Here is a 19,870-nt window from a genome sequence, read left to right as displayed (position 1 = left end):
TCATTTATCAGAGGGGGAACACTTTCCTTGATCTATCTCCTCCTGCCTATGCACCAGTAGATCCCCTTCTTGTTATTTTTCATAGCCAAATTCAGCTCCATCTGTGCCTTGCCTTTCCTGACCCTATCTCTACACATGTGAGCAACGTCCCTGGATTCTTCCCAGGCTACACAACCCTGCTTCCACTTCCTGTACATTTCTATTTCCCCTCAGTTTAAACTGCAGGTTCTTGCTCGGCCACGTGGGTCACCCGCCTCATCTGCTCCATTTCTTCTGCTGGGGGGCAGAGAGCTCTTGTGCCCACAAAAAGGTGTCCTTAAAGAGCTGCTAGCTCTGTTCCTATACCCTTAACAACAGTTTCACAGGGAATCACATCCAGCAATTCCTTGAGCAGCTGTAAGTTTGCTCTCCTGAAGTTCAGTCCTGACTCCGCTTATTGTCAGGTCAGCATTCCTCAAGGTCACAAACTCTACCAAGGTATGGTCACTACAGCCCAGGCAGTCTCTAATTTTAAGCACTCTAATGTTCTCCTCTGCAGCATCGGTGAGCTCCAGGTCTAGTAAGGCTTCACATCAGGTTGGTCCATTAATACTTGGACCAGAAAGTTATCCTCAGACTCCAAAAATCTCCTGGATTGTTTGCCACCCACCGTGCCACTATCCCAGCAGATATCCAGCTGGTTGAAATCCCCCATCAGGACAAGAGTCTGTGAGTACAACACTTCTTGCAGTTGAAGCAAGAAGGCCTCATCAACAGGTTACCCCTGATCAGGTGGCTTGTAGGAGACCCCAATCACCAAATGTCCTTCACTAGACCAATCCTTAATTTTAACCCATAAGCTCTTAACCAGATTATGGCTGTTTCCTCAAACAGCTCTTCACAATCCATTCACTCACTAACTTAGATGATAACTCCCCTTCCCCTCCTCCCCTGCCTGTCCCTTCTGAAGAGCCTGTAGCCACCAATCACAGCACTCCAGTCATAACATTCATTCCACCATGTTTCCATGATAGAACTTAGGCCATACTTTTCCAGTTGCACCACAGTTTAACTCCTCCTGTTTGTTTTTTTGACAGTACCTCACTTCCCTCTGCACAACCAAACCAGTGACAAAAAAAATGCTTATGAAGGGGAAGAAATAACTGCATTTAAAGAAAACATTTGCTTTTATTTTCAAGCATTACAACTTTTACCCAAGTAAGAGAGTCAGCTCAAGGACCACCCAAAAGAAATACCCGCAAATAGGCTACAGATGACAGGTCACCTCTGAGTAAAGCCACTATTTTCTTTTCACATAGAATACACAGTCAGCAATGGCTTTCTGCCTCTTCCTCCTAACAGGAAAGAGGTTTCGCTCTTTCCAGCATAGACACACCCAAACATTAAGTAATGCAAGCAGACAAGACCCCACATCAAATAACACTAGATCCTCAAAGCTCACACTGAAGAGAGGCACTGATACTTCAGCAAACATGTCCACTGACATCTCAAAGCCCATAATCGCACGCTTCTGGACTGTTCTTGAAATAGAGCTGGAGGAAAACTCTGAGTGTTTGTGGGTCAGTGATCGTATCTTTGACAGCTGGGTCCTTCTTCATGGCCTCCATCCAGCGTTGGAGTTTTGGAGTATGAGTCAAAGCACTATGGAAAAAAGAAAGAGTCTGAATAACACAAGCAGGAAATCAGGAGGGCTTTGAGGAAGGAAAGCAGCTTTAGAAGTTCTGTTTTACTACTGGTTTTGCTTTCTCTCACAGTGTAACATTCAGCTCAGAACAAGTGACAAGTATGTAACAGGTACAGAAGACAGATTGGCATTTGGAAAGCAAGACAGTTCTTTCAGAGTTTGTTCACTCTGCAAAGCTGACAAAGAGGAAGAGCAATTATTGCGCAAGATATCAGTAAGTTTGTTGTGTTATTCCTACTACAGAAGACCCTATTCATATCTCTAATCTGCTCTGAGCTGAGGACAGACACTTGCACACACCTCTGCCTCCCCCTTGAGCACTCAGTGGCAATTCTTTAACAAACAACCCTTCACAACTCACAAGCTTCTCTCCTCTCTCTAGAAGACTGAGATAAGCTGTGTAGCAGCTTCCATTAGTCTGCAACCCAGCAGCTCAAAATGCAGACAGTCTATTGAGGAAACAAGATACAACCAACAAAATCCACAAATCCATTTGAACACACTTAAGCAGTACATGACAAACTGAAAGTTTAACAGTGCAAACTTTTTTTGTTCTCTCCTGGTATGCTGACTTGAGGTATTCTGCATTCCAATCTCCAAATCCCAAGTTTAGTTAATGTACAGTTTTCCTAGGTGGCTCTTAACTCTTATTCAGAAAGCATCTTAACACACAGTGGTCCAGATACTTGACATTCAAGCACCTTGGTAATTCTAGGCCTCTGGTCCTGCATAGCTTGTAACATTTCCCCTCCCAATCAAAGATCACACAGAAAACAAAGCAGAGCAGCAGCCCATAACAAAGTCCTCATCTTACAATAGTTTTAATTCATTTGCAGGATTCCTTGCATCTTCCTCAATCTTCTAGAACAATTTAGTCACCAAGATGCATCAGCTCTACACTCATTCTCCTAGTTCCAGATGGGATAGAATTAGTTTTCTTCCTAGCTGGTATGGTGCTGTACTTCAGGTTCAGATTTTGATGTTTCAGTTGTTGCGTAGCAGTGCTTACACTAAGGACCTTTCAGCTTCTCATACTGTCCTGACAGCAAAGAGACTGGGAGCAGGACAGAAGCAGGAGAGCAGACCCAGACCAAAGTGGCCAAAGGGACATTCCTCACCATATGACAGTACGCTGAGCAATAAAACAGGAGAATTGGCCAGGAGGGCCACTGCTGCTCAAGGACTGGCTGGGCATTGGTTGGTGAGAGGCAAGCAATTGTTTTGTGCATCACTTGCTGTTTATTCTTTCGCTGTTGTTTTTCTTTCCCTTTTTAATTTCTTATTAAACTGTCTTTGTGTCAACACATGAATTCTTGCACTTCACAATTTTCTTCCCCACCTCCCTGAGCAAGCGTCTGCATGGTGTTTAGCTCTCCACCACATTAAAACAACACATTTTTTCATTTTATCACCCATGTCCTCATACAAGCTGACTCTTTGGCCCAGTGTTAAACCAGCTATAAAGCAGTTCTCCTCTGACGCCAGTTTCCTACATTATGTATTAAAAAGAAATCTATTACAAAAGGGACTGATCTTCTACCTATAGTAAGACAGGACACATTTTATTCTTCACAGAACAAGTCTCCTTTCTCAGCCCAGGATTTCTGAAGAGGAGATATTCCATTTCAAGCCTAAGGTTTTCAATTAGCAAATTCAAACCTCAGCTTGTATGCCTGTAATCTCTTCCAATAAAGGCCAGTTTCTTCTGTCTTGTACAAATGGAAATAAATTCCTGTATTTTAACCACTACTTCCAGATCTGACAATTTTCAGGAAAACAGATCTGGTGAAAGGAAGCATTTATTCATAAGACCCCTACCTTGGTTTAGGATGTTCACCCTGCCCCAAAACTGTAAGGAAGCTCACAGTTTCTTCAGCCAAACCTAAAAGCAGCCCTTTGCTGCAGCATATATTCAAATACACAAAAAATATACAGCAGCACTTTGGTAACATGCTAGAAGCCAGACAAGGTACTCACTCCTTCAGCTGGAATGCTTCCAGGCGTTCAAACCAGGGCCAGATCATGTAGTCAATCAGGGAGCTGGAGTCCCCACCATAAAACACAGTGTTGCGCTGAGAGAGAATCTGTGAGGGACAAGAGATAACAATTATCTCAGAAAGACTTCCACATCAGGAGACTACAGTAACTAAAAGCCACCATGAGGTGGAATGCAGGCATCCTGAAGCAATCTGACAGGAAATAATGCATGTACAGCACATTTCCCTTATGCATGCAATGTATAGGGAGTCAGAACTGGCAAGCAATGCAACTGTGATAGCAAATTTAACTACTTCATACGCTGTCAGTCCACTTCTTCTCCAGAGCTGGTTGAAAAACTGCCACAAAATATCAATCATCAGGGATCTATAAATTCCTTTTTTTCCCTGCAGAAGCTATCTCACAGAATTTGTTATTTAGTGATTTCTGACCTGTAAATAAGCTGCAATGGTTGAGATGAATTAAATATGCACATACATTTCTAGAACAACTAAGTCAGGTAAACAACATCCAGCTAAAGTAGAAGTCGGTTTCAGCAGGGACTCCTTTACCCATGGCACTTGAGTCCAGATGGTGTCAGGAAAATATTCCTAACATCATATCTAGAACTGGATTTGATTTCAGGCACAGGAGGAACAGGAAATATAACATCCACATGCAACAGAAAGAGACCTCCACAGCTCAGCACATAAAGCAGCAGGACCACAAAAAAGGGATATTTGCAGCACATTCTCCTTATTATACTTAATGCTTCTGTTATGTTTCAAGTGCCATAGTGATTCAAGCTTAACACTTTCAGGACTTTCCAGACCCAAGCTTGCTTTTTAGAAGACTAGTCCCTGTTTTTAGGGGCTTTGGCATTTTTAAGAAGGAATTCCTATGGCATTTAGGGCATCATGCAGCTTGCCCCTCAGTCCCCATAATTTAACAGAAACTTTAAAGCTGTCCCTCCAAAAAACTCCTAATGCTGTTTAAATCACCAGGTGTCTAACAGAATGCTACCTGACAGTAGCACAGTTCCAGAGATAGAAACATAGCTCCCTCTATCGGGTAGCAGCAACACAATGCAACAATGTTTAAAAACGTGCCTTCTTGATTATCGCTCTACACAGCACTGCTTAGCAGTACCTATAAACACTGGCATGTTATCAACACTGTTTTTCTCCTAAAACCAAAACATAGCATCATATCAGGCACTCTGAAGAAAAAAAAAAAAAAACACAAAAAACAATTCCAGCTGAAACTAAGACAATATATATTACAGTGGACTGAGCAATGTTAGCTCAGCTCTGCCCCTGCCATCCTCAGTCAACCTACAGCTATAGAATTCAACAGAGTACATTAAATTAGAGACACAAAAGGAGTAACAGGTACTTCACAGAAATAACAAAGTAGGAGGAAGCTTCATTCCTTATTAATGTTCTATGGTATTGTATTTCAGGACAGAGAAATGCACTTTGTTTCTCCCAAGAACTGAAGTATCAGCTGCACTACTCAAACACCAGCCTGATAGACAGATGAGAAAACTGAATGAAAGCAATTTTACTTTGGCTGCTTAAGGAGCAGGGAAACAATGCATAAGAAAGTACTGGAAAGCTTTTGCAAGCTTTGCACCAGAAGAGACATGCTGAAGCATCAGCTCTTGCTCAAGCCAAATAAGCATTAGCTGTGACTGTTAAAAATGTACAAGGAATGGATTTGTGATAAGGACAAGTCGAGCAGCTCTTTAGGCTATCCAAGAACCACTACTGACACTAAATAAGGATTGTGAAGTTCCTAACACAAAAAAGCCACCTGATACTTCCTGGAGCTCAGCTGAAGTCACATTACACCACTGTAGCAGAACATAGCCCAGGGCTGGATTTCTGCAAAGGACAGATTACACTCAGTGGGATGTGGCTCATCCCAGGCCGAGGGGAATAAATTGAAAGATTGTCCACTGCTATAGCTATCACATGAATGAGAAGACATTTAGCTCCAAATGCCAAAGCATGAGAGGGGAAAACAAACAAACAAAAAAAGCATAACAAAAATCAGGGTTGTAGGTAAGAATAGCACAACTGCCAGGCTGCTTGCTATCATGAAATGCTCTTACCTCATCAAATTTGCCAAACTTTCCAGCTAATTCTGCCATCAGCGCTGTGAGATCACCTCCTTCTTTGAGTGCCTTGGAAATTACAGCTGTTATCTGTAAAAAGGAGAAAGTTTTCAAAATACCTCTTGCAATAATGCAAGCAAATCACTTGGAGCTTAAGAGGCTGAGATAGTTTGAAAAAGCTAAAATCCATGAATAAAATTATTTTATACTTCAGAAAAGGGAGTTAAAGAAAGATCAAATGCAAGTAATGGATTCTAGTCTTGCAGTAATAGAACAATGAAAAGAGGAGCATGTTTCCAGTTGGCCCACATCCAGTAAAGTGGTACAGTGCAAAGCAATATTCTTTTCCTGGGTATACGCTCCTGAAAACCAAATGCACTTTAGTTATCAACATTAAGGGTACTTTTAAGAGAAAAATACGTAGCCCAAGATATGCAGGCTTCTGCAGGCCTACACATTTTCTAATTTTGTAATTGCTAGAGAAATTAGTACACAGTACAGAATGCTGCCCTTTACTTATATTCTTCAAAGTTCATATATTTTTAAGATCTTGTTGTTCATACAACTGACATTCACAGCTCATTTCTTGCAGATGCTCTACCTGTAGAGCTTTTCCTATTACACCTTTTCAGAAAGGCCTGATGTAAACAAGTTCCCCCTCCCTATGGCCTTTTATATTTCTCCTTCATTCACATTTCTCTTTGCATCTTCCATGGCTCTTCCTCTTCTGCTTCATACCCAAGCTGTCTTATTTTGTTTTATAGACCCTTCAAATGTACATGCTTGTACTATCTACATACAGAGCATAGGAAGCTTACTCCCAGTCAGCCACAAAGCCAGCCTCCACCCCATACTGAAAGCCAAAGCCATCCTCCTTATGCTAGTCCAGCTATCTCCTGGCCTTGGTTGCAGGCTCCTTCAGTCAGGCACTCTTCACATTCCACATTTATACAGCTCTAGTACCTCCTACAGGAAAACTCATTAACATACAGCAACTGTTACTGCCTAGATTTCAAGCATTCAGCTAGTTTGGCCTATTCATGTTTCCTCTATTGTAGGATGCTCAAAATCCTGCCTCAGACATACACATCTTAACCAGCTTAGCTATCTTCCTGAATCCATGCCCTTACATTAATTCTGGATACAATTCAGATGCACAGTGACTTATGAGCTAATAGTAAGAAACTCCAAATTTCTCTGGTTATTTAATTGGTTTCCCTATACACATGACCTCTCCTCTCAAGTGATGAAAGCAGCATTGGCAATACAGCTGCAGATTTTGAAGCTCTAATAAATTAAAAAGCACAATCCCACCATGATCACACAGTACCTTTGAGAAGTCTTCCAGAAGCATCTTCTGAAAGGCTCGCTCATATGGGTCTGAAGGCATCAGCTTCCTCCCTGGAAATGCTTCATCCAAGTACTCACAAGTGATTGGGGACTCATAGATTATCTGGCCCTTGCTGGTCTCCAGAATAGGAACCAGCCCAGAAGGGTTCTTCTCAAAAATCCAGTCCGGTTTGTTCTTCAAATTGATGTTAATTACTTCATGCCTAAAAGAATGAAGGAAACAAGACCCAAAGAGGTTCATCTCCATTGCAGTCTACACCACATGCAGTCATAACACTTCAATAGTTACAGTACTTAAGAAGCTGAATCCTCATTCTCTTGCTCCCCCTCATCTTCCCTGAAATTCTTTCTGGGATTAACCACTTGACACTTACAAATACTGCCAGAAAGCACTTCTTTTCACAGAGAAAAACTGTGCTGACTAACAGTGACTTGGCTATTAAGCTAATACAACACAAGAACAGCCTTTGACCATCAGCCCTACCAGTCATGCAAATAACAAAGGTCAACTTTAGCACGCAGCACATGCTTATCATATGATAACTCAGGGACATTCAAAGAGGAACTTGATTGCAAGTAAGCCATAGCTGAATTCAGATCCACTTTAATCTAACTTTACATCAAAGATCAAATCACAACAACATTCAGACTACTCACCTTCAATTCCTATGGCTTTACATAGGAAAGACATGCAGGATAAAAGCCAAATAGATACCAAATAAAAAAAATATATACTGAAATTTATCTATTAGCAAAGTGTAAGTTACTTTCCAGCATGACCCCAAATAATTCCCAGTAAACTCAAAGATTCACTAAACACAGCTAAACGTTCAAAGCAAACAGATGTCCACCAAAAGGTACTTACCACCTTCAGTTAGCAATAAAAGAGATTCCCAGATCATTACACTAGAACAAGTTTCTTAGAGAGATAAGATTCCATAGAAGCATGGCACTTTTCCTGTTTAAAAAGGTCACTTACTTACTGCTACATGTTATAAGCGGCAGCATAACTACACACTGACTATTGCTACCCCTTAGCATCTCTGCCACAGCTTACACAGAAAGCAAACAGCACACTGTCAGGCTCCAGTCACGCTTATTCAGAACAGGGTAAAATGCTGTGACTGCCAACTGGGGAAAAAAGCCTCACCTGATGCCCTTTGCACGGAGAACGAGGCGCGTCCTCTGGGCGAAGGGGCAGAAGCGCATGCTGTACAGCCGGATCACCCCCTCGGGCACCGGCCCCGGCGCAGCGCTGCCTGAAGAAAGAACGGAGCCGACCGTTACAGCTGCGATCCGCGCCTCGGCACGAGCCGCCCGCCCAGCTGGTGCTTACCCTTGCCCAAGCTGCGAGAATGATCGCCCGCCATGCCGCCACACCGCACCGCACCGCAACGCGCTAACTGTGCGCCGCACCGCAACGCGCGGCACTTAACGACGCCGCCGGCCCCGCCCCGCCTTTGGATGGGCGGGAACCGCGGCCGCGCAACCCGTGCTTCCAACCGAGCTGAGGAGCTCGGCCGAGGTGTGAGGATTTACATTCCTCTGAACGTCTTTCACAAGCTACCTAAGCTGACTGACGAGCCCCGAAGTAAAACGCCTCCATTCCAGAGGCTCCTCAGAGCTGTGCCTTACGTGGAAATGGCATTTCATAGGCAGCAGCTCCAGCTGAGGGGAGGGACAGCCCCCACCATCCTGCTGGTGGGCAAATCTGTCACAAATCCGTCTGGGCTGGCAGAGAACGTGGAATTTCCTGAGACTCATTAGAGGATTCACGTTCCCACAGCGGGGAAGCAGGTGACTTTTACTTTGGTCGTGTCACACAAGGGCAGCATTTCTGATGCAATCCCTCCTGCAGGCAAACGCTGCCATGGCCGCACACCTGCCAGCACTACCTGCTGGGAAACAAGAAAGTGATTTTTTGTTGAGTCATTGCTGTTTGGTTATGCAACTAATAAGCAGTGCAACAGTGGAAGGGTGTGGTAATTTCCTGCACAGCAAACGCCCTTTATCAACAAAATAATTTCTCCCACCCCTGAGAGAACTGTGTGAGGGATCACAACCTACTGTTAGTATGGTTTCAGCAATATTTTGGGTCGTTAAAAAGAGGTTGGAATTTCTTATAGCCATTAAAGACTCCATCAGTCTGATAAACTGTGACCCAGAGAAAGGAAGGTTGAAACCCAAATGTTGCAAGGGCTGCCTGCTGCAATAGGCAGATGCCATGGAGCCAGAACTGTGGGATGGTAGAAGAATCACAGAATCACAGAATCACAGAACTGTAGGGGTTGGAAGGGACCTCCTGAGATCATCAAGTCCAACCCCCCTGCCAAAGCAGGTTCCCTACAGCAGGTCGCACAGGTAGGCATCCAGGCAGGTCTTGAACATCTCCAAAGAAGGAGACTCCACCACCTCCCTGGGCAGCCTGTTCCAGTGCTCCGTCACCTCACTGTAAAGAAGTTCTTGCGCATGTTTGTGCGGAACTTCCTATGCTCCAGTTTCTGGCCATTTCCCCTTGTCCTGTCTCCACTCACCACTGAAAAGAGTCCGGCCTCGCCATTCTGCCCCCCACACCTTAGATATTTATAGACCAGGATCAGGTCCCCTCTCAGTCTCCTTTTCTCAAGGCTGAACAGACCCAGTTCACTCAGCCTTTCCTCATAGGGGAGATGCTCCAGGCCCTTCACCATCTTCGTGGCCCTCCGCTGGACTCTTTCCAAGAGATCCCTGTCTTTTTTGTACTGGGGAGCCCAGAACTGGACGCAGTACTCCAGATGAGGCCTCACCAGGGCAGAGTAGAGGGGGAGGATCACCTCCTTTGACCTGCTGGCCACGCTCTTTTTAATGCACCCCAGTAAGCCATTGGCCTTTTTGGCCACAAGGGCACACTGCTGGCTCATGGCCAACCTGTCGTCCACCAGGACACCCAGGTCCCTTTCCGCAGAGCTCCCCTCCAGCAGCTCATCCCCCAACCTGTACTGGTGCATGGAATTATTCCTACCCAGATGCAAGACTCTACACTTGCTTTTGTTAAACCTCATCCGGTTTTTTTCTGCCCAGCTCTCCAGCCTATCCAGGTCTTGCTGAATGGCAACACAGCCTTCAGGCGTGTCAGCCAATCTTCCCAACAACCCAGCACAGACCCCTGAGGAACACCGCTAGTTACAGGCCTCCAACCGGACTCTGCACCACCAACAACGACCCTCTGTGCTCTGCCAGTCAGCCAGTTCTCAACCCACCCACAAGAAAGCTTCCTTGTGCTATCTTGGTTCAACATGGCATAGATCTCCTATGGAGACAGGAGGTATGGTGCAGGCAGGGGTGTGAGTGCATGCTACCATAGCACAGAGAAGCAATAGCAAAAGTAAGAAGCTGTAACGTCTGCTTAGGAAAGGGAAACATGAGCTTCTAGTGCTAACTGCTTTAAAAGTACTTGGAGATTCTTACTGTGCTGCAGCACTATAAGCTGTAAACGTGCAGATAAATGTCATAACTATCCTTCCTCCTCTTTCCAGCTGACATTCGCTCCTCAGCCTTCAAAGCTCCAGCATCACTATCTCAGCAACCCAAGAAGAGCTGAGGTGTGGTGTGCGTGAGGGTGAGGGTGTATGCTATGCAGGAGATGTACCGCTATGCAGGGGAAGTGAAGTCATAGGGAAACAGGTACACCTCACCATGGGAAAGGCAGCATGCCATTGGAACAAGAGTAGCAATGGCATACCTGGGGCAGGGTGGCCAGGGCAATGAACCTGCAGCCTTTCCCCCAAGGCTGACTCAGATAGATCTGCAGCCACGATTACCAGGTTAAGAAACTCAGGGCAGACAGAATTCTCACAGGTCAGCAATAGAGATAATAGATAATTGCCCAGATCAAAGGTAGAATTACCCTTGGGTCAGGAAGAAGAGCTGGTCGTGGTCCAGAGAGGTCTTTTAATTACATGATAATTAAGATCACAAAGAGCAGAACTGCACACCCTTGTATACAAACTACATTGCTGTAAGTGCGCTGGCCCTTTAAATCCTCCCCACTCATACTCTCGCGCGCGCTCGTTGGTTGGTTGGTTGCTGCAGGTGCGCGAGCCAATCAACTGTCTGCTTTCATCTTGGCGCGAGGAGCCGTTTCAGCTAATAGCAGCAGCCGTTCTTGTTTCTAGGAGACAATGTAACAAGATGGCGGCCGCCGGTGAGGAGAGGCGCCAGGGTAGCCCGCAGCGCGGCGCCGAGGCCCTGGGGGGCCGCCGCTGCTCCTCGCCTGAGGAGACCACACTGGAAGTGAGGTGGGGGCCGGCCGGCCGGCACACAGTCCATGCCTCTTGCGTTTCACAGCCGAACCCGTCGGCCTCGGCAAGGCGCCTCATGTCTTCTCGCCTGGCCCCGGTCCCTCGTGCTCTAAATTAGCCCTGTGTGGTTGTCGGACAGGAGTGCAGATAAAGGAGGGGTGCTGCTGTGTTCTAGGTCTGTGTTAGTGTGGCGGGTAGAAGGAAGAGAGAGGGAAAGAAGCGTTGAATAACTGGAACTGAGCTCTTGGTGGATTTGCATTAACCTTGGGTTTTGCTTACCTCCTATAGCAAAGAGATTCTGAAAGAGTAAGCAGCTCTGACTAGGTTTAAGTTAGAGCCCGATGAGATAATAAGTGAGGCATAACTTGTCTATTCCTGTGTTCCTGTTCTGGCACCTGGTACTGTGAGCCCATACGCTTTGGTCCTGTTTGTGGCTGCTTGCTTTTCCTATTTTACCCAAATCACATCAACCTCTGAACTTTCCAGAGGTTACTCTGTACCTCCTATATCACACCATTGTTTCCTGCCATAGCTCTTAATGTTTCTTTTATTTTCAGTCCTCAGTCCTCTCAGCAGTGTAAACTTGAATGAATTTTTCATAGTAATCTAGGAAGCTTAGGCAGTTTTTTTTTTTTGTGATTTTTTTTTCACATAATGGAAGAGATACTTAAGCTTCCTTATCTGGTAAAGTATTTTAGCTGTTTGGTCACATTCTATAGCTAAGATGAGACTACCATAATTAGTAGAACTTCAGCTTTAATATATGGTAACTGTCGAGTCTCAGCCTGAACCACTGATTGAGCACCTGGGGAAAGGACCTGGTCAGCCCTGGGAGAAGCAGAGGTGAAGGCAATTCAGCTGTGTGACCAGAAGGGGTGGAGCCTGGCTCCAACTCTCTTAGACCTCATTTAAGGGCTGACTGCCAGTGGTGTAGGTTCTCTGGTAGGAGATCTCTCATTTGTGGGGTTTTCCCTGTGAGTTTAGGTCTTCAGAGGCAGGTGAGCGCTTTCCCTTTTTCTCTGGAGCACCTTTTTATCCTGCTAGTCCCTTTGTCATTACATCTCCTGTATTGCTGTTCCACCATACTGCTCTTTCTGGTTGTTATGCTTAAATGTTCTGATACTTGCAGAGTAAAATAATGTCAGCTGAAATATGCTGTTCCTATTTCAAGAAAATATCTTGTGCAAAGTTAGTGTTTGTGTAAAGGGGGCTGGAAAAATGCTCATCAGCTGATATGTCTGTGTTTTGTTGCCATGGTATTCAGTTCATTAGTAAGGATAAAAAGTGTGTTACTATTCTCTCTACCTACATTTATTCTTCCTGTATATAGCAGAAGAGGCAAAGACCTCTTTCAGCCTAATGCTGAAGATGATAAAATCCGGAAGATGATAAAAGGTAGGAAGAAATTAGAAAGGATGGTACTACAGTGGTGTTGTACATAGAGGATGGTAGTATGCTGGGTAAATGTTGCTATGTTTCTATCGAACTAATATGTGGCTCAGTTAGATGTCTTAACTGTGAGCTAAATGCAAGTTCCTGTGATAAGGGAATGCTGATGTTGATTATCCATGTACTTTCTCAAAGGTAGAAACTTCTGCAGATAGTTAAGAATTTGCTGACAGTGTAGTTTCATAAGGTGACTGCTCTTCAGTGATTTGCTTCAGTCCCTGTATAGCACAAGCCTGTTTTACATTCCCTTTTCAGGTGTTTTTTTTTTGTTTGTTTTTTGTTTTTTTGAGAAATGTATGTATGTAACTGTTCTAACACTTACTTTTTCTTAAGTTGGGTTCAGGGATTCTCAAACAAGAACTTTGGCTTTATCAACAATCAAACTGTCTGCTACTCCTGTGGCAATTACATCCTCTTCTTGGACATTAAAACAAAGAAGACAACAGCACTGCAGTGTCGGACAGGCCAGGTGGGAGCCTTTGCAGTGAACCCCAACCATGGAGTGCTGGCCTTTTCAGATCGGAAGCTGAATCCTGTCATATATATCTACAGTTTTCCAGAGCTGAATAAACTGACAGAGTTAAAAGGTAGTGGTGTGGTAACTGTCCTTGTCACCATTTCATTAAAGCAAAACTTTAAGCAGCCTGTTTCTGAGGGTATTTTGTTTCTGTAAGGCTTGAGAAACTGTGACAGGAAACTTTCTAATGATAAGAAGTGCAGGAAGTAATGTAAGACATTTTCTGCTGTGCTGTTTTTTTTGTGAGACTCAAGCTAGGCAGGCATATGACAATACAAATTTGAGCTGTTATGAGGAGAAAGCAAATTGAATGAATTTGAATTAATTACAGGAAGGAGCTGTCTGAATAACAAAGAGAAATCATATTGTGCTAGGCTTCCAGGCAGACTGCTGAGGTGGTCTGACATGGAGACATCTGAGCTGTGAATTATGGTTCTTGTGGTTCAAGTCAGGAGTCTGTGATCTAATGTATGTTTCTTCCTGTTCCGTGTTATTGCCCTCCTTAGTTAATTTGCTTACCATCTCCATGGTTCAGTTTCCCTGCCACTTAAGTGAGGATCATAATGCTTCCTTGCCTCATGTACATGAATGAAATTAATTGCAAAGGATTGCCTGTTAATTGGGAAAAAAAGCACTTTGCAATTCAACATATTAGTGAAACAAATGGAAAAAAAATCCACAACAGTGACATTTTCTGAGTACTTATATGCTCTAATCAAAACAATCTTGTGAAAGCAAAGGAATCACAGTGATAAAGAATATCTTTGGAGAGGTGAAGTGGATATAAAAAAAAAACTGACAGGAGAACTTCAACACTTACACTATACAGTGAAGTTTGCAGTAATTAGAAATTTTGTCTTTATTTTTGTTTTAGGTCACATTCAGTTGGACTACACCTTACTTGCATTTAGTTTCTTGGGTCCATATCTAGCCAGTTACTCTTCATTTCCAGACTTTGTTCTTTCAGTATGGTAAGAATAAAATAACCAACTAATATCACTTGCATTTAATAACGCTTTTGTATGTGTGTTCTCTTAGCATAAATTAAAGTAACAAATTTGAAAGATAAACTTTCATCTCTTTTGTTTTTTTTTTTTTTCAATTGTTCTGTAAACTGTTGCCTCCATGGCCAGCAAGCTTCCACCTACCATTTAGTTTGGGCACTTCTTCAAGACAAATGGGGAGAGTAGAGTAGGAAGAAGTCAATTAAACACAAATAAGAAATACTCTGTGTAATATCAATGCAATGATGACCTTTTCATTTTTTGTACAACTAGAGAAAAAGCAGAAATTCCTATAACTTCAGAATGTTAATTAACAGCTGTAGCTGCTATTACTGATACGTCCTCATCCCTTACAAGCAATAATGTTTGCTGTGAGCTCTGTTCATACAGTGTACATCTGGAAAGCTGTCTGTTTATATCACAGTAGAAACCAAGAGAGACTCTGCCCTGAAGAGCACGCATGCTAGTCACCCACAGAAATAGTATATATGGATCAGTGCATTCACTGTATGCACTTAAACAAAAATTCACTATCTTGAAAGACTACTTGAGATTGCCCCCAAAATGGAAACATTTTGAAGCTTTTAAATGGTTTAAAATAGGGCATTTTTGCAAGACCAATGTCAACATTTTTGAGTGAGTGCAAATTTGACTCTCAGCACCTAATTGTCATAAGAGAACCATCCTCAGTGCCAGTCAGAAGGAATTTAGTGGCAAAATAGAATGGCTTTGCAGTCTTAAACTTAGAACTTATAATAACTTGAACAGAGCTGTATGAATTTACTGTGTGATCAGGACACTTTTGCAGTTAGGTTGTGTTGTGCATTCATCACAGGTATTTGTACAGATGAAAGAAATCACTGTTTAGCATCATCAGTGTGATTACAATATCATGATTATGCAACTCATGTATTTTAAGCATATAGTTCAGAATAAGAAGTATAAGATGTGCTTTGACAGTTAACAGTCTCAAAACAGGGAAAGCTAATGGATAACAAAAGCAGCTGCAGCCTTTTGTGTGTGATTTTATCTCTAGATCTTTTTTCTTTTCTGTTTGAAGAAGAGGCTCCATGCCAGATTCTTTTTCATGTGCTATGCTTTTTTTGGATCTTAATAAATTATCTGCTCTAAGAACATTGGCACTATCTGCTAGATATGAGATGAAAGCTCTCTGAAGATGTCAGTATGCCCTTCTGTTTCTGTTACAGTCAGAGTTGCAACTTTTCTCTTTTTGTAGAGATAATGAGTTAGGCTTATGTGTGGAAACTACTAATTTTAATCATTGTCTTTGCATGCTAATCAGTATCTAAGAGTAAATTTCTTACAAACCAAAACAAGAGGATTATACTAAATCCATTTACAGCATTATGCATTATGGTTTTCTTCATCTCAGCAGTAATGACAAATACAAAAGCTATAAATGTCACTTAAATTAACAGTCAGATATGTTGCCTGAGATAATAAGAAACAATTTTAATGATTTTCTTCAAATTATTCTAATCAATTCTTGGACAGCACCTAAAAATGCAAATGAAGTTGAGAACTAATCTGGATAATGGAGGAATATGCAAATTAGAACATGGGACTATAAAGTAGGCTACAGTAGACAAAAGAAAAGGCAATGGAAAGAATATTCCCAGGGTAGCACCAGCTAACACGTAACATCCCACAATTCTGCACTGTTTTCTTCTCTGGTTAGTTAATGCTGCTGTGTGGCACTCACAGTACAAATAGGATGCAACCTAAATAATTCAGTTAGATAATCAAGGGCTGACTGAGTTTTCTAATTGTAAGAATTGTAATACCTTCAGCATTCAATACCTGCAGCATTATAATAATTACGGATTAGAAAAGCAAGACTGAGGTCTTTGGTGCTGAAGTGTTTATTGTCTGTTCAGTCAGTGACACAAGTAGGAGGAAAATGCGTGTCTCCTGCTCTTTTCACAAAAGGAAAGGCTTGGTAATGTTTCTAAAATGCCTGTTTTCATAATTAGTTTACTATTCAATCTCTTTATAGCAGTACTGATTTTTATATGTGGCTAATTAACCACATCCTTTTAATTCTCAGGAGAACTTGGCTTATTTGACAGCATGTTTGGTTTTTTTTGTCAGTGACGTATCTGTTTGTATACCTTGATCTTCAATGTCAGTCAATCACATCCATGTATTTATCTCGAGTGATTTAACTTCAGTGAATTTTTTCTGTTACTCTCCTTAATGAAGGAACTGGCAAGAGAATATCCTCCTGTGCAGTGAGTCTCAGCCAGGAGTAGCAGCAACCTCCATGAGTTTTAATCCTATGAACTGGCAGCAGCTCTGTTTTGTTACTGAGAGCTCTGTTACCATCTGGCATATTGAAAGAAATCATGACGAGCATTGTCTTATACAAAAGTAAGTGAAACACCTTCTAAGTTCAAAGAAAGATTTGGGAGTATATTTTAATGACTAAGACTAGCAACCTGTATCTGTTTGCAAAGAACTTAATCCAGTTTAGTCTGCCTAGCAATTACAATCACGAATTGTTAAAGCACAACCAGTGTGAATCTGTCTAATCAATCAGATGAATTGAGTATATGATTTTGTAGTACTCACGTGACCCAGCTATGCACACAACTGAAAATTATATTAGTCAGCATTTTTGGTAGCTGTCTCTATTAAGAGCTGCCCTATTGCATTAACATAGTGCCTAGATTGCTCTCCCATTCCTGTAAGTGGTAATGTTGAATAGTGAGTGGGAATGTGTATTGCTTTTGTGGCTATGGAACTGCCAAATATGGGTCAAGTTTCTTTCTAGTAAGCACAATTAAGCAGTTTGTAGCTGCAATCACAGATTTTACCAAAAGCAGCATCTGTTTTTGTGTGATTTCCAGCTTATGTGGCCAACTTACAGAAAGGGTGGCTCTGTCAATGCAGATCACTGAGAACAGCAAATATAAATGTGCTCTGAAATCTTCTTTGAGGCTGATATGAGAACAGATGGACTAATATGTATTCAAGATGGAAGCCTCAGAGGATAACACAAATACTGTTGCAGTGGCAGCTATTCCACAATTCACAGCAGCATATTTGATCTCATTGAGTATGACTAACCAGTATGTTACCACTGATGTGGTTATGTGATAAGTATATAAATACTAAAAGTATAGACAAGGCTTTGATTTGAGATATCAAAACAATTTTTAATGCCTTCTGTCACTTAGAGTACACATGAATATAAACCTATATGCTCATTTTTATACTTCTTATTCCATTGAGTAGAGGTTAGGCCTCCACTGTGAATTAGTTATTTCACATAATACTTTTACCAAATCATAAATGAACATAATTTGTAAGCTACAGAATCCTTACTTCCTGCTCATGTGCTGATTATCAGAATGTAACAGGGAAATACTGCTATTGCTTTTTTCATTGTATCCAAATTTTTTCCAAATAAACATTAAGCTTGAATCGTCATAGCTTATGCAAGGTAGGTGTGTAACATTGTTAATCCAACTGAAAACAGCAACAAGAATGGATAGTTATTTGTCTAAGGCAGTAGGAAAGGACAATGAATTAGTGTGGCAATCCAGTTCTGCCAGATAGAGGCCTCTCTTGAGGTAGAATTGCCATTAGCTGTTAATGAAACAATGTTTCACATAGAGTTATTCTGTACAGTGGTTTTCCATTACTGTTGCTGAAGTAAACCTTGGTGTCTCTTCTCAAAAAATGTGCTTCCCAGTTTTGTATCAACATATACTATTTGTAATATTTCTCCTCAGATAGTTTATTTTTTTTTATTATTATTATTATTTTTTTTTTTACAGCCCTCTGAAACTCCCTGATGTGCAAGGTTCTCTGAATCATCATAAGGATTTGTTTTTCCCATATCCTTGTGTTGAAGATCCCTACCATGGCCCTGTTATGCCAGTTTCAGCCATTGCTGGACTGGTAGGAGATGAAGCAGAAACATTTGTGGTAGCTACTCATTTTATCCATTTATTACTCCAAGTCATTATGTTTTTTATCCATTTAGATGTTAAGAAATTAATTGCAGTGTCTGTTTAAACAGGTACAATCCAGGATATAGATTTGTTGTTTCAGAAATGTATTTGAAATATGTTTTGAGAGATTCACAAGGCATGCTACTATTGTGCAGTACAGTAAAATACAGACATTTCTGACATGTCCTGGTGTAGCAGTATGTCTGTGCAGTGGAGGTACTGCTCTCTATCCCAGGAGCATTAACAGCATGTCAGCATTTAACCATTCCTGAGCTAATGAGAGCTGTTGAGACCTTGACAACTTATTCCCATGTTGAACAGATAAAAACCATCAGGTATCTTTACTTCCCTTTGGAGTTTGTTCTCTTCTTGACTCTGAAAGTGTCTCAAGCTGTGAAAATACTGAAAGCTTTATTCCAAACAGCAGCCTCTGCTTTTGAAACACGTTCCCAGTCCACTGGTGGTGCTGGATCTTGACCATTTGCTGTGTTTGTTTGATCACTTACTTGCTAGCCTCCTTAGAGGTATGAAATGCTTCAGGAGTTGTCATTTTGTTTGAAATTTGCTTTCACTTGACTGTTAACTAGAAACAACTGACACTGTGAAAACATTTAATTTGCAAATCTGGGATTCCCTTTTAGGATTAAGAACATCTGTTTTATGGCTTGTGTTATATATATGATACAGGAACTACTGTACACTAGATGATGCAGCATTACATTGTCTTTTTGCTGGGTAAACGTGAGTTCTATATTATCAGATCAATATACCACAAGTTTATGCAGTAAGCCTTTATTACAAAGCAGAATGCAGAAAAAAAATGCAAATGGGAAATTATTTTTCCTTACCTCATCCTCTTTTACATGGCATTTGCAGGGCTTTTTAACTGTGACTACAGATGTCCTTGGCTTCCAGGCAGACTACATGTCCTTTACTGACCTTGATTACACCTGAGCTACTTATATTTCAAAACACTTAGAACATGGAAAATAAAGATGGAATATGTTCATAAGCATCGTTGCCTTTTTATTCTACCTTACTGCTTCTGATAGTATGTACAGCACCTCAACTGCAAAAAATGCTTGGTTCTTTAGCCTGCAGTGTGAGCTATGAGAGGGAGAAAGAAACAATATATTAGGCCTGTGAGTATTAAAAGAATTTGTCCTTGTAGCATACTATTGCATTCATCAAGATCAAATACTCCTCTGTGGAATGCTGCAGACAGAGTTCTAAGATTTCAGCAGAATCCTGTGAAGAATTAAGACCTTCTTGTGGTTTCCATCACCGTTTGCATCCCTGTTATTTCCAGCTCTGCTTGTGAATGTATCACAGTCACTGAACTTTTATTTCCCTGGAACTGAACATTCTCTGTATAGTCATAATTTCAGCTTTCTGTGAAAATTTTCTGCCTAGCATTTCAAATGTAGCAGACTTGTGCCATATTTATGATCTATTTCTTGCAAGTTCTTGTGCTTGAACTTGCATGCTTGAACTTGCAGATCTACATTGT

General features: G+C 41.8%; 2 protein-coding genes across 2 annotated transcripts in view; one reads left to right on the top strand and one right to left on the bottom strand.

The window, feature by feature from the left end:
- Positions 1 to 1,487: 1,487 nt before the first annotated feature.
- LOC306947085 (glutathione S-transferase omega-1-like) lies at positions 1,488 to 8,500 on the bottom strand (the record flags this gene model as incomplete). Its single annotated transcript, XM_079536288.1, has 6 exons — positions 1,488 to 1,641; positions 3,662 to 3,768; positions 5,778 to 5,870; positions 7,111 to 7,333; positions 8,281 to 8,389; positions 8,467 to 8,500. 6 exons carry the CDS (start codon positions 8,498 to 8,500, stop codon positions 1,488 to 1,490), a joined length of 720 nt encoding a protein of 239 aa, XP_079392414.1.
- A 2,800-nt stretch (positions 8,501 to 11,300) lies between these two features.
- Positions 11,301 to 19,870, top strand: part of CFAP43 (cilia and flagella associated protein 43) — a gene marked incomplete at both ends in the record, with an annotated part of 43,812 nt that continues 35,242 nt past the window's right edge. Inside the window, 5 exons of the mRNA XM_079536359.1 lie at positions 11,301 to 11,407; positions 13,193 to 13,446; positions 14,251 to 14,347; positions 16,604 to 16,771; positions 18,184 to 18,334. Coding sequence (XP_079392485.1) covers positions 11,301 to 11,407; positions 13,193 to 13,446; positions 14,251 to 14,347; positions 16,604 to 16,771; positions 18,184 to 18,334 — 777 coding nt within the window. The remainder of the gene's footprint in view (positions 11,408 to 13,192; positions 13,447 to 14,250; positions 14,348 to 16,603; positions 16,772 to 18,183; positions 18,335 to 19,870) is intronic.

Source organism: Tetrao urogallus (assembly GCF_951394365.1).
Source record: "Tetrao urogallus genome assembly, chromosome: 5".
Lineage (NCBI taxonomy): Eukaryota > Metazoa > Chordata > Aves > Galliformes > Phasianidae > Tetrao > Tetrao urogallus.
This window is presented reverse-complemented; position numbering and strand designations above follow the sequence as displayed.